Source organism: Grus americana, chromosome 1, assembly GCF_028858705.1.
Source record: "Grus americana isolate bGruAme1 chromosome 1, bGruAme1.mat, whole genome shotgun sequence".
Taxonomy (NCBI): domain Eukaryota; kingdom Metazoa; phylum Chordata; class Aves; order Gruiformes; family Gruidae; genus Grus; species Grus americana.
The window spans coordinates 115,937,457-115,948,754 of NC_072852.1; the positions used below are offsets into that span (position 1 = coordinate 115,937,457).

The 11,298-nt window shown below is 41.8% G+C and overlaps 1 protein-coding gene across 2 annotated transcripts; it reads right to left on the reverse strand.

Moving 5' to 3' along the window:
• Positions 1-10,099: 10,099 nt before the first annotated feature.
• On the reverse strand, positions 10,100-11,091 carry LOC129215907 (claudin-8-like). 2 transcript variants are annotated; one of them, XM_054849918.1, is made up of 2 exons: positions 10,497-11,091; positions 10,100-10,209 (listed from the first exon to the last, which is right to left on the reverse strand). In XM_054849918.1, exons 1-2 carry the CDS (start codon positions 11,089-11,091, stop codon positions 10,100-10,102), a joined length of 705 nt encoding a protein of 234 aa, XP_054705893.1. The 2 variants fall into 2 exon arrangements, with proteins under 2 accessions (XP_054705893.1, XP_054705900.1); XM_054849925.1 differs by lacking the exon at positions 10,100-10,209 and having other exon boundaries at positions 10,432-11,091.
• Between the last annotated feature and the right edge of the window lie 207 nt (positions 11,092-11,298).

Below are 11,298 nucleotides of genomic sequence, written 5' to 3' on the forward strand. Positions count from 1 at the left end.
CCCAGGTAGACACGTGAATATTTTAAATCTTTCCTTCTTTTGTAAGCCACTTTCTGCAGCTCAATTTCCTCTGGCCCACCAGGTTCCCAGCCACCAACAAAGCCTTTGTTAGATCCTATTAGCCTATCTCCTTCTTGGAAACCATTTGTCTCTTCTCACACCTTTGTTTTTTCTACTGTTTATTCTTCCTAGTTACCCATTACGAGCACAGCCGAGTGGTCGGATCTTATAGCCGAGAACTAGGTATTTCTTAGCCTCGTCCTCTGCGCGGTACACAATGTTCAGGCGTCATGGGGCTGACGGAGCTGACAGGGTGCACGGGGTGAGGAGCCCGGCCCTGGGAGCACTGATGCTGTCGTGCTTCCCGGCCGCCAAAACCTAAGGAATCACCGCGGTGTCACTTCCGTCAGGCATGCAAGAAGTTAGCAAAGGCAAGCATGGGCTTGCGTGCAGGCGTAACCAAGGCCTTAAAATTTCCTCCGTCTACAAAACCGGAATCATCTATCTTCCTGGTCTCACACAAAACACAGAAATTACTTTACATAATACACGGAGAGTGATTTAAAGACGCAATGCAATGACTAAGCACTAATTTCTAGTCGTCTCACCCTGTACTTCTGGCATAGTCTGGACGGTCATGGTTCCCAGCACAGACTCTTCTCATTTAGGTGCTTGCAGTGTTTCTGAAGTCTGGCTGCTATTTGCTAGAAAACACTATGTACGTGTTGACATTTCAAGTGCAGGCACTGTAATTCTTATTACAGTGTTCCAAATGCCATCAGTGTTGTTTTTCGGCGCGCTCAAAACCTTCCAGCTTCCCTCTGTTCAGTCATTATCCTTTTAAAATAGGTTTTTGCCTTTCTGTGTCCTCACTCACTCGTAATTACTGCTTCTGTCCGTATCACATATCCTACCTTCAAACTCAGCTCTGTTTTTATGTATGGATTCCAGTAAAGTCTAAGGCATCCTCCAATGCTTCTCTTAGAAGATGCTTTGCAGAAATAAATTGTTCTGTGCAACTAAACTGGTCACCTGGTCCGTCACAAAATAAAAGTGCAGAGTAATCTAAGAATACTTGGTTTTCCTGAATAAATAGTTGCACTGGCAATTCGGGGAACCTAAGATTTATGATTTGACAACAGAGAGATAAGATGTGTTAAACCATAATGCTAACAGTAAATATAAAAATAAATATTCAAATGTATAAATAAAACATGGGTATGGGTTTTTAGCTAGAAAAGGGGCAGGAAATTAATCTTTTTTTAACAAGAACCTCAGTATATGGAAAGTTAAACTTTGTTTTCAGTCATTATTAAGATTGATTGATTGATCTAGACATCAATACACTTCCTGTGGCTAGCAATTGCATTATTGCTACTGCTAAACATGCTTCTAAAAAACCAAATAGCAATTTGAATTCATTCAACTACACACACAGTCCCTGTTCTTGTAATTAGCTTGAAAAATAAAACAACTATGTCCTAGTAAAATTTAGTAGTTATCTGTTACAAAGGGTAAGAGCTTTTCAAAGTTTGACTATTATGTAGAATGCTATGAATATTTAAAAGAGATTGGCTTTTCTGCCCTTCCCCCAGATCATCTTACTTCCTCCCTTAATTAAAGATCAATTTATCATTTTGTACAGAATTGGGGGAAAAAAGTAAACATTCTACAGCAGTACAACCCCAGTATTTCAGCTGTTCTAGAATCACTTTATTAAGCAGTACTGAAGTTTTAGTTGTTAACCCAACTAATCATTCGATCTTTCTATTTTCTTTCTTCTTTGATGGTACTCTTAGGTCATCAAGTCTTACATAAATCATTGGCTTTATGGCTTTCATCAAGGCATGATTTTTTCTTCACCTGACGAGATCATGCCCAATAAAACAAAAACCTGGCCATTTCTATTTCTGTATTTCCTTCTCTTAACATAGAATATCAGTACTAATTTTTAAAGTGTTATTGCATTGATTTCCTGGAGCAACAATGCTCTGCTAGTAAAGCAAGCTGCATAGTCAAAAACACGACACTATTCCAACATATAGATACCACTATTTTATTCTGCTGATGCCAACTGATAGCTTTTTATGCAACCAACTGCATACACTCACAGGCATACAATGTAAAAAGAAAGTTTAATAATGAATACACTGACATATTATTTAAAATGTGATGGGAAGATAAAAAAAACTAGATGTGAGAGTTTTACATCACTTTGTTGGTAAGATTTCTACAATACTCTGGTATTAAAAAAGAATCTATTCTTGTTAAATCACTGAGAAAAGACCACACCAATAACCATTACTAATCTAGATCCTGTGAAAAAGATTATTTTTTCTTGTCTGCTGGTTTGGAGGTTGAAGTTAACTGACTAAGACTATTCTCACAGAAGTGCTAGGAACAACCTATTCTACCACATAAATAACGTAGGAAAATACTGTACTGTCAAACCTCATTAAAAATATATTTTCAGCTCTCCTTCTCACAAAATTAGTCTTCTGCAGTTATTCTGTCTGTCTGTCCAACTCCCCCAGTAAGTCTCGTGCCTGTCAGCCAGTTTCAATCCTATTTGACACAGGGGTCAAAGCCTCAAAGATAAATTAGTTACTACATATTTCAGGGAAAATGTTTAAACAAAGTCCAAAAAAAAAAAAAAGCTGCTATGGAGGGAGAAGCAAGTGGCCTGGGCAGCAGACCTCTGGTGGGGGGGGTGGTTGTGCCCAACCCCACATCCACATCTCCTACCCACTGGAGAAGATGTCCGGCAGCTTGCACTGCCTGTGCCCAGCTGCCCCGCAGCGCAAGCTGCCGTAAGGGGAATAGTAAGCCAACCTGGATGAAACCCAGATTCATTAACTCTTCTGCTGACAGGACAACATAATAAAAAAAAAAATCCCCAAATGTATCTTAAAGGGAGGGGTGGATTTTCAGCTGCTAATTAGGGAAGTAAATACACAGTGAGTAAACTGTACTTGATTATGTCCTTCTAATCTTTGGAAAATCTCCATGTTTAGCAACATTTAGTCTACCAATGATATAACAGATGATTGTGTAATCTGGAAACACTTTTTTTTTAAATTACGAAAAATGATTTCGGTGTACATAGCCATCATGTCCCTCATGTCTCTATCACTGTCTCTGTGTGTGCATGTGCATACATGAGGAGGGGGTTGTTCCAGAAATGCCAAAGGAGAAAGAACATCCAACGCTGAATTTCAGCAGGAAGTTGCAGGGTGTTATCCACCCCTATAAGAAACTCTGAGCAACTGAACAAGCATGTCCAGGACCACTGACAGCTGATCCCAAATAACTGTAATTGATGCTGACATGTCTGATGCTTAAAAGATCTATCAGTCATAACAAGAACCTTTCCATTGGCATCAATTAACTTTGAACTTTACCCTCCCTCCTAACTCACGAGTGTACTAAAACGACTTGAATATTTATCTCTGAAGCCTTGTATCCCTATGCCTTTATTTCACCCTGAAAGGTTTTAAGGGTGTTTTGGCTCTCCGTGTGAAATGGTGTCAGTCTGAAATGACGTGCTGGTACCACCAGGCCAGCTGAGTCATCAGTTTATGAACAGTGCATGACAGAGGAATGCTCAAGTCTCTTTTGAAGGGTAATTTGTCATGGGCACCACTCAAAGAAAGATCAGCATGTATTTAGCTCTTGGCAGTGGAGTGTTTCCAAATTATGGGGTGTCAAACAGCTTTTTGGGTGGCACACAACCAGGTACTGGGTGCAGTGAGCCCGGGGAGAGGAAGTCACTGCTGCTCTGCTTGGAGACAGGTCAGTGTTTTTTGTTGCCTGTGTTAACCAACACTTCACTGTCTCTCAGCAAGTCAAATCGCTTACTCCACAAACTCCATTTCTTGATAATTACTTTGATAGTCTGAATTTTCCTGCTTGAAGAGACATGCACAAAAGTAGACTTTGGAAGTGGGAGCAAACACTGGTGGACAGAAAGCACATCCCAGAGCAGCAGCACGGACCTATGGAAACCCGTGCAGTCCCCCTGGTGCAGACAGAGGACGGAGAGCGGGAGGCAGCTGTGTGCATCCACGGCGTGAGCTGGTCATCCCATCGGAGCTTTCCACCCGGCGCTGTGCAGAGCAGCACCCCTCTTGATCAGACTCACTGCTCCCATCCTGGCCGGCTGTGGCTGAGCCGGAGGGCAGTAGGACTCCATGAGATCTTCAGGCCTGAACACAAGGCACGTGGGTTAGGCTGTGGTGGATGAGAAACATCAGGACAGTGCAACAGGAGGCTCTGCAACCTCTTCCACTGCCCTCAGGGTCTGGCTGCCAGTGCCTAGGCCAGCCAAGGTCAACCCACTACGTGGGCACGTTTGGATGAGGGAAGGAGTGTGATCCTCCTTTAAAGCCCTGCAAAGGGGTATAGTTTTTCATGTGTTCCCCTGTCCTGGGGCTGTATGTCAGAGCTCTAGCACCCGTGTTTGCCTTCACCGCATAGCCCCTTGCGTGGCTGCAGCAGCCGCCAGGTTGGTGTAAGAAGAGCTTGCGGTCAGCGTTTTGGATGTGCCGGTGAGAGACTAGGACTCAGACTCTCAGATTAACCTGTGAAACTTGGCCTTGCAAAAAGTACTTAGTTAACAATATATTTTTCTTCAGCACATGGAGTTTATGTTGCCAATTTTCGCTAAATTCAGAATGAATGTGACAGTATGTGAGGCAATGTTTGTTGGGGTCTAGAGATTATTTTCTATCTCCCAGCACCATCTGGCATTACAGTGGAAACTCTGAAAGAATAAACATTGCTTATCATTCTGTCAGTCACTCATCCATCAGACAGAAGCTGAAACTCTAATGTACTCATCATCTTTGTCACTTGGCAATCAGGGACTACTTCACGGTAAATGAGACAAAGACCACAGATTAAGGTCCATAGCAGAAGTGGGCAACAGAGATTTAGCAGGCTTAATGTGTTATTCAGTTTGACTGATGCTGACGCAGGGAACAGAACTTGATGGGTTTGTGTTTTCTATTTTCGAAGCGTCTTTTTCGCACAAAGGTGCTGGATTTGTCAGTTGAATTGCTGTGAACTCTTTTGTTGTTGTTTAAGTGAAGAGTAATGTTTAAATTAAAAAAAAGGGAATGCTGAAGGGAACTGCGTAATAAATTCATCTCTAGTGATTGATACACAGGTAGTGTTTGCTTGGAAATTACTGGGGCAAGGGAAGTGTACATGTGTTAGGATGAACGATAGCTAGTTCAAACATCTTGAGGCAATTCTGTCAGTTCCCTCCTCAGAGCAGAGCACCGCATCCATATTCTCTAGCTCTGCTTCCCTTGTCACTGCAGCAATCATTACAACTCGAGCGGTGAGCACTCCTGGATAACAGACAGATCCAGAATCCTTGATTAAAATGACACTTTTTCTTAAAACTCATCTTACCAGCAAGATTTGTTCTCGTTTGCAGGGCCAACATGAAGGCAGCGCTTTGAAGAGCGGTGTCACTGATACAGAATCTCTGCATCAGCACACGCACGCTGTTGGGCTCACTACTTCAACTGGCTGCTAACAGAAAGTAAAAGCACGGTAAAGTTTACTTTTCTATAATGCCTCAGAATTTCAAACTGTTCAGGTGATGACACATGCAAGTGAGAAGCCTTTTTGGAGGGACAGGCAAATGACTAGGTAAAAGAATAAAAAGCCTAATGGCGAAATGAGCTCACTCTTTCATTTTTAAAAGGCTGGAAGTGTAGGGATGGGAATCTCGGGTAACCTTTTGTGTTCTGCTTTTCTTCTGGTACAAACAGCCGAGTTCAATATAGTATTTTCTCTTTTTCCTTTAATTGTTTTTAAAATTATGCAATTGGTTATATTGTCACCGAGTGAGTACACACCGGCTTCAATCCGTTCTGATCGCTGGAGCTGAACGAACTCTCTGATGCTGGCTCTGCAGGTGTACCTGGCTTGCTTGTTAATACTGCTGTCGCAACCCTTTCCCTAGCCAGTTCTGTTCCTTGATGTTGCTAAAACTGAAATCTAATCTTCATGCTTTTGAATACTTTTTGTTTGTCCTCATTGACAGCTGGAACATTTTCTGCGAGTGGCAACCGAACGCAAAAAGCACTGACACAGACCTTTTCAGCTGAAAATGTCCTACCCTTATCACGGTATTTCTTGTTTTCTTTTGCTCTTTGTTTCTTAAAGTAGTCATAAAATGTCAAGTTATTCTTACCCAGACTCTGATAGTCAAATCAGGAAAGCAAAGTGTGTAAGTAAGTCAGTCAGAGAGCATTTCCATACCAGATACAAAGGAAAGGAATTGTTTCTCTGGTGGGTCAGCTCCGTCCCAGTTTTCGAAGATGACGTAGGGCTCCCCTGAAAAGGCCTCTTGTGCCTTTTCCAAAAGCATGGTTACAGTCAATCAGAAGGACACAATCAGACTCCCATTTCTGACTTTGCGAGTCCTCACACTGATTTTCAGGAGAGTTGTAACATTTTTTAACATAACCTCATTTCATCTTAATGTCCCTCACACAGAGCTTTGTCTCTGCATATCAGGACTGATGACTGCATGCATTTATTTGTCTCAAAACCTGTCTGATTCACCTTGCTGTTATAATGAAATATTTTGCTAAGCTGTCACTTTTGCCGTAAATATATTCCCTTGGCTGGATCTTAGTGGTGGATTATTTGCTCCAGCATCTTTTCTTTTCATCTCAGAGATGAATATACATTTCGGGACCAGCTTTTGAAATATCGATTTGCTTCAGGAAACTTCTTATAAGCAAGTCTTGGGAGTCAGCACTAAATCAGTTTTGTGTGTTTTATTTCCCAAGGAATCAGACTCACTTTGTTTATTATCTAGCAAAACCCAAAGCATAATGTAAAAATCAAGACTGAATCAGAAAAGGACATTATAAAAATACTGAAGCTGTCTTTCCCTCGCAATGGGGAAATACATTCATTCACTTTAATATAAAAAAGAAACAATGACACAATGGTAAAAAAGAAAACTGAAGGGTTCATACATTTATTTCAAATACATAGCAAAATCTCAGCTACTCACATTGATTTCCAACGTAATTTTGTCCTGCAATCACAAAATATTAAAGTATATGATAGCATCAGGATATTAGACTAGATATTTAACCACAATATTGAATCAGCTGTTATTAACAAATACAGCAGGCCTGAAGTTTTTGACAGTTGTGCCTAGAGGAATGTGAACACAGCATCACTAAAGCAAGTTTACCGCCTCCACTCCTCAACGAAAGCAGAGCTCCAGCACACGAAAACCTGACACAACGTTTTAGTAATCCCTGGCCCATCCACACCAAATGACACCCACATGCCAGGCCTTTTCTTCTGCAAGAAAAGTCCAGTCAAGAGCGATTATTCACACCCTGCTTCCTCCTGGTCCTCCATCACACAGCGTATAACCAATGCTCTGTTTCCACCACCCTCCTGCGCCCTGGAGTGAAGAGACAACCCTTTCCCTAAATGTCTTTGCTGCATTACACGTGTTCCTGAGCATCCTCTCCCCACCTGTCTCACTGGGGAAGGACATGTTCAGCCATCTAAATAAGCTCCTAGAGCTGCCTTAGACACTTTTGGGGTTACCTGAGACCGGGTCTGGCTGGATATAACCCAGAAGGGGCAGGAGCTCTCCTGGAGCAGCAGACGGAGGGTAGAAGGTGCAGCCTTGGGCACTAGAGACCTGTGCAAGCTTCTCCATCACTCCCCTCAAGCCGAGCTGGTCCTGTTACCCTCAGAAAACTCATGAACAGCAGCAGTTTATTTTCAAAGCTCAACTGCAGTTTTTCATTAAAGTCCTTAAAACTACCTTTTCTTAGTCATACCTCCAAACTGCAGCTTCCAACTAGTCAGTTCTGAGCATCACGGGTTTTGAGTAGGGGAAAAAGAAGAAGAAAGAACTCTGTCTCCCTTAGCAGATGCAAATGCACCTATGCAGTTTACTTAGCCAGATGCATTCCTCACGTACAGAGGTAAAATGTCTAGTAATCATCTTTATGGGGTTTTCCCCATAAAGAATCCACAATAATTTCTGTTCTGTTCAAAGGGAGAAGGTTAACCACTGTGTTACATCTCTTGTAGATTAGCTTCTTATGAGAAATTTGTTCCTGCATCAAATTCAGAAATTTTAGTGTCGCAGACTCTTAAACGTATTTGGGTTAGTCTAAAATGCTAAATCGAATCACCAGAAATTGCCATTTGTGTCAATAAAAACCCAGACATCCAAAAAGCAGCCCAGCCTAGCGGTACGCCTGGAATCTAGGTCAGATTCCAAACCCACACACAAGCACAAGGTTTTCTGAGCTTAGAGATTTTGTTTGAGGTCATCTTTTGATCAACCGGTAAAAGAGAAAAATGGAGGAATATGCAGCCATCAGGTGTTAAAGTTAGATGTAAAAAGCTTAGGTTTTCTTTGAAATTAATGTTAAATGCTCAAATAAAGCAGTTTTATCATGGATAGTGAAAGTATTCAGGACCCTTTAATTGTTATAGAAAACTGCACTTAATTACTTCTTAAGCACTTGTATCTGCATAAAGTTGCATTACATTGCATACGTCATCATTTAAATCCATTACCTACGTATAAATATGAGTCAAATTTGCATTGCATATGTCTTTGTCCTCTGCTTTGTTAATCATGAATGAAAAATCTAAATTAATCCAAAAAGTGCAATTCTGGCTTACTCACCATATAGCTACTTATTAAACAAAATATGTATTATAGGACATAAATACAATAAAATAATAGGTCCTCAGGGTAGTATAAATTATTACCAAAGTCAACAGAATGACTCCACTGAAATGAGCTGTCTGACCCAATGACAGCTGCTGTGACAGGCCTCAGCAGCTATAAGACAACATAAAAAAAGTATGTTTTAGTACTAGAAAACCTACTTACAAATGTTCTTTTTAAAACTCATCTAGATTAATAAGCACTGATTTGACTGCTTAAGTGATGATCAAACATTAAACCTGTTTTCTGGTGACTAGAAAATTCCCACCGAAAGATCTGAGCTGGTTGTCTTAAATGTAAATGCACATTAGCTAATATATGTAATGAATATCTCTGTTCAACGGCACTGTTTCATTTAGGTTCATCTGAAGTCAAGTTAATAAAAGGCTTCTTTAATTAAATGCAGCTTTCCATGTTCTGCTTCAAATTGAACAGTCAGATGAATATATAGAGGCATTGCTCTGCTCAACTCAAAAAGTCATTACACCCTTTTTTCAGATACCAGTCACAGACACAGAAAAGGATCAGAGTACCTGTGTCATGAAATTATCAATGAAATTGTGCTATATTGTGAAGAACCAGAAAAACCGTTTTCAACTGGACCTTCTTTGGTCACTTCTCAACTCTGTGACAAGCACACTGTCAAAAGCAGGTTCCAAGTTTTCAGGCGTGGAAAAAAAATGCACAACTGCAAATACTGTTGAATTCTGCACAATGGACAGATAGGCATCAGGCTGCTCAGTCGACATTTTAAAATAAGTACTGTGAACACAAAGCAGTCAGAACAAAATTAGGGCTTGGCTTTTGTGGGTGTGATGGAAGGTGTAGGCAGGGAATCTTGATCCTCCAACAGGCAAGTGGGGATTACACATTTACATTGCCCGTCTTGTTTGATTATACTTGACATTAGCACAGTGCTTTAAAGTACATAAAGACAGATGGTCTGCCCTGTATTTTACAGAAAAGTAGGTAATACCTATAGAACAGGAGTAGCCATAAAAGACAAGAGGTAGCAAGCAATGGAAAGCTAATGCATTCATGGCAAAGTCTGGTGAAGTGATTAAAAATTGTATTATCTCATGAGCTGGATTCTGTGCCCTGCAGAAGAGATAAGAAGGATACATCAATTCCACAAGTACCTATGAAATCCATAGTCAATCACAGAGGCCTCTGATGGGAAAGCTTGAACATTTGTATGCCAGCATTGGAAATTAGATCGCTGGAGGCTTCTCCGTTCATTCAGCACCTGCTTCAACCATGCTGCCTACTCCATGCTTCTCACCACTGTCCTAGAGCAGGCCGTATGAAGACTCTGCCTTGGAGCAAAATGCAGTGCTCCCTTTGCACGTCATGGGTTTAGGGGAGAGCAATGATGCTATTGCACAGCAACTGCCTTCCTTCCAGCGCAACCGTATGCTGTTCGTCTTCTCTGAGAGACTCCTGGCTGCTGCTATTCCCATGCCATTCTTCATTCCCAAAAAATGTTGAGATTTTTTCTTCTGACTGTGCTCTAACATAATGCCCATGTAATAACATTTCCTGTAAGCACGTTAGAGAGCAGATATATATGTTGACAGTAAATAGCAAATGAACAAAATTGTTCCTCCATCACAGACTCAGAGTTTAATTAGACACTGAAGTCAATCGGTACATATCAACATGCTAAGCAGAAAGATCACATGTAGCAACTACACATAGGCATGCACGCTTAGGGACGGCCCTCCTGCAAAGACAGGTTTGTGCAATCTGTGACGGGAAAGCCTGGATTTTGAGGATGCATCAGCCCAGCACCAGAAGCCACAGTACATTGCTCCTGCAGCGATGAGAAGTGCAGTGCTCACCCAGCCCACATAGAGAGCAGCTCCTAGTTCTCGTTTCAGTGGCATAGGAACTTTTGGATCATAGAAGTCACGAATGATGCTACCTCCAGTCCAGGACACGGGGATCAGAACGAGGGTGCCCGTCAGGAGAAAGGCAACTCCAGCTCCCAGTATGAAGATACTGATGCCCTGGGGATCCTCCTTGGTCCTGTGAGTGTACTTCACACCAACAATGGCCAACAAAAAGGAAATGATTGACAGGATCACTGCAATGCACATGAGGGCTCTGAATGCCTCCAAGGGTGGGGGGAGAGCCAGGACAGAGTCGTAGAATTTGCACTGCAGCCTGATGCCCAGCTGACTGACGCAGTCCATCCACAGTCCTTCCCAGATTGTCTCGAACACCACGATGTTGCCATCAATGTAGGCAGAAACTCTCCACTGCGGCATAACTGTGGCTGCCAAAGTCCCGACCATGCCGACACCTCCGAATATTAGACCAGTGATTTGTAACATACAGCAAGCCATGCTTCTTCTGAAGAAGACACCTCAAGCAAGGTGGCCTACAAAGTCTTCCAAAATCACTTTTTCATAGAAGAAATATAAAGTATGAGAGGGAATATTTTCTCTGGTAGTCTCCTCATACAGCAAGTTGTTGGATTTTTTTTAAAAGCAGCTTGCTCCAGTCTGAGGTTCAGACAGGTGGAAATCCATTTCTGACTGGCTAGAAGGACC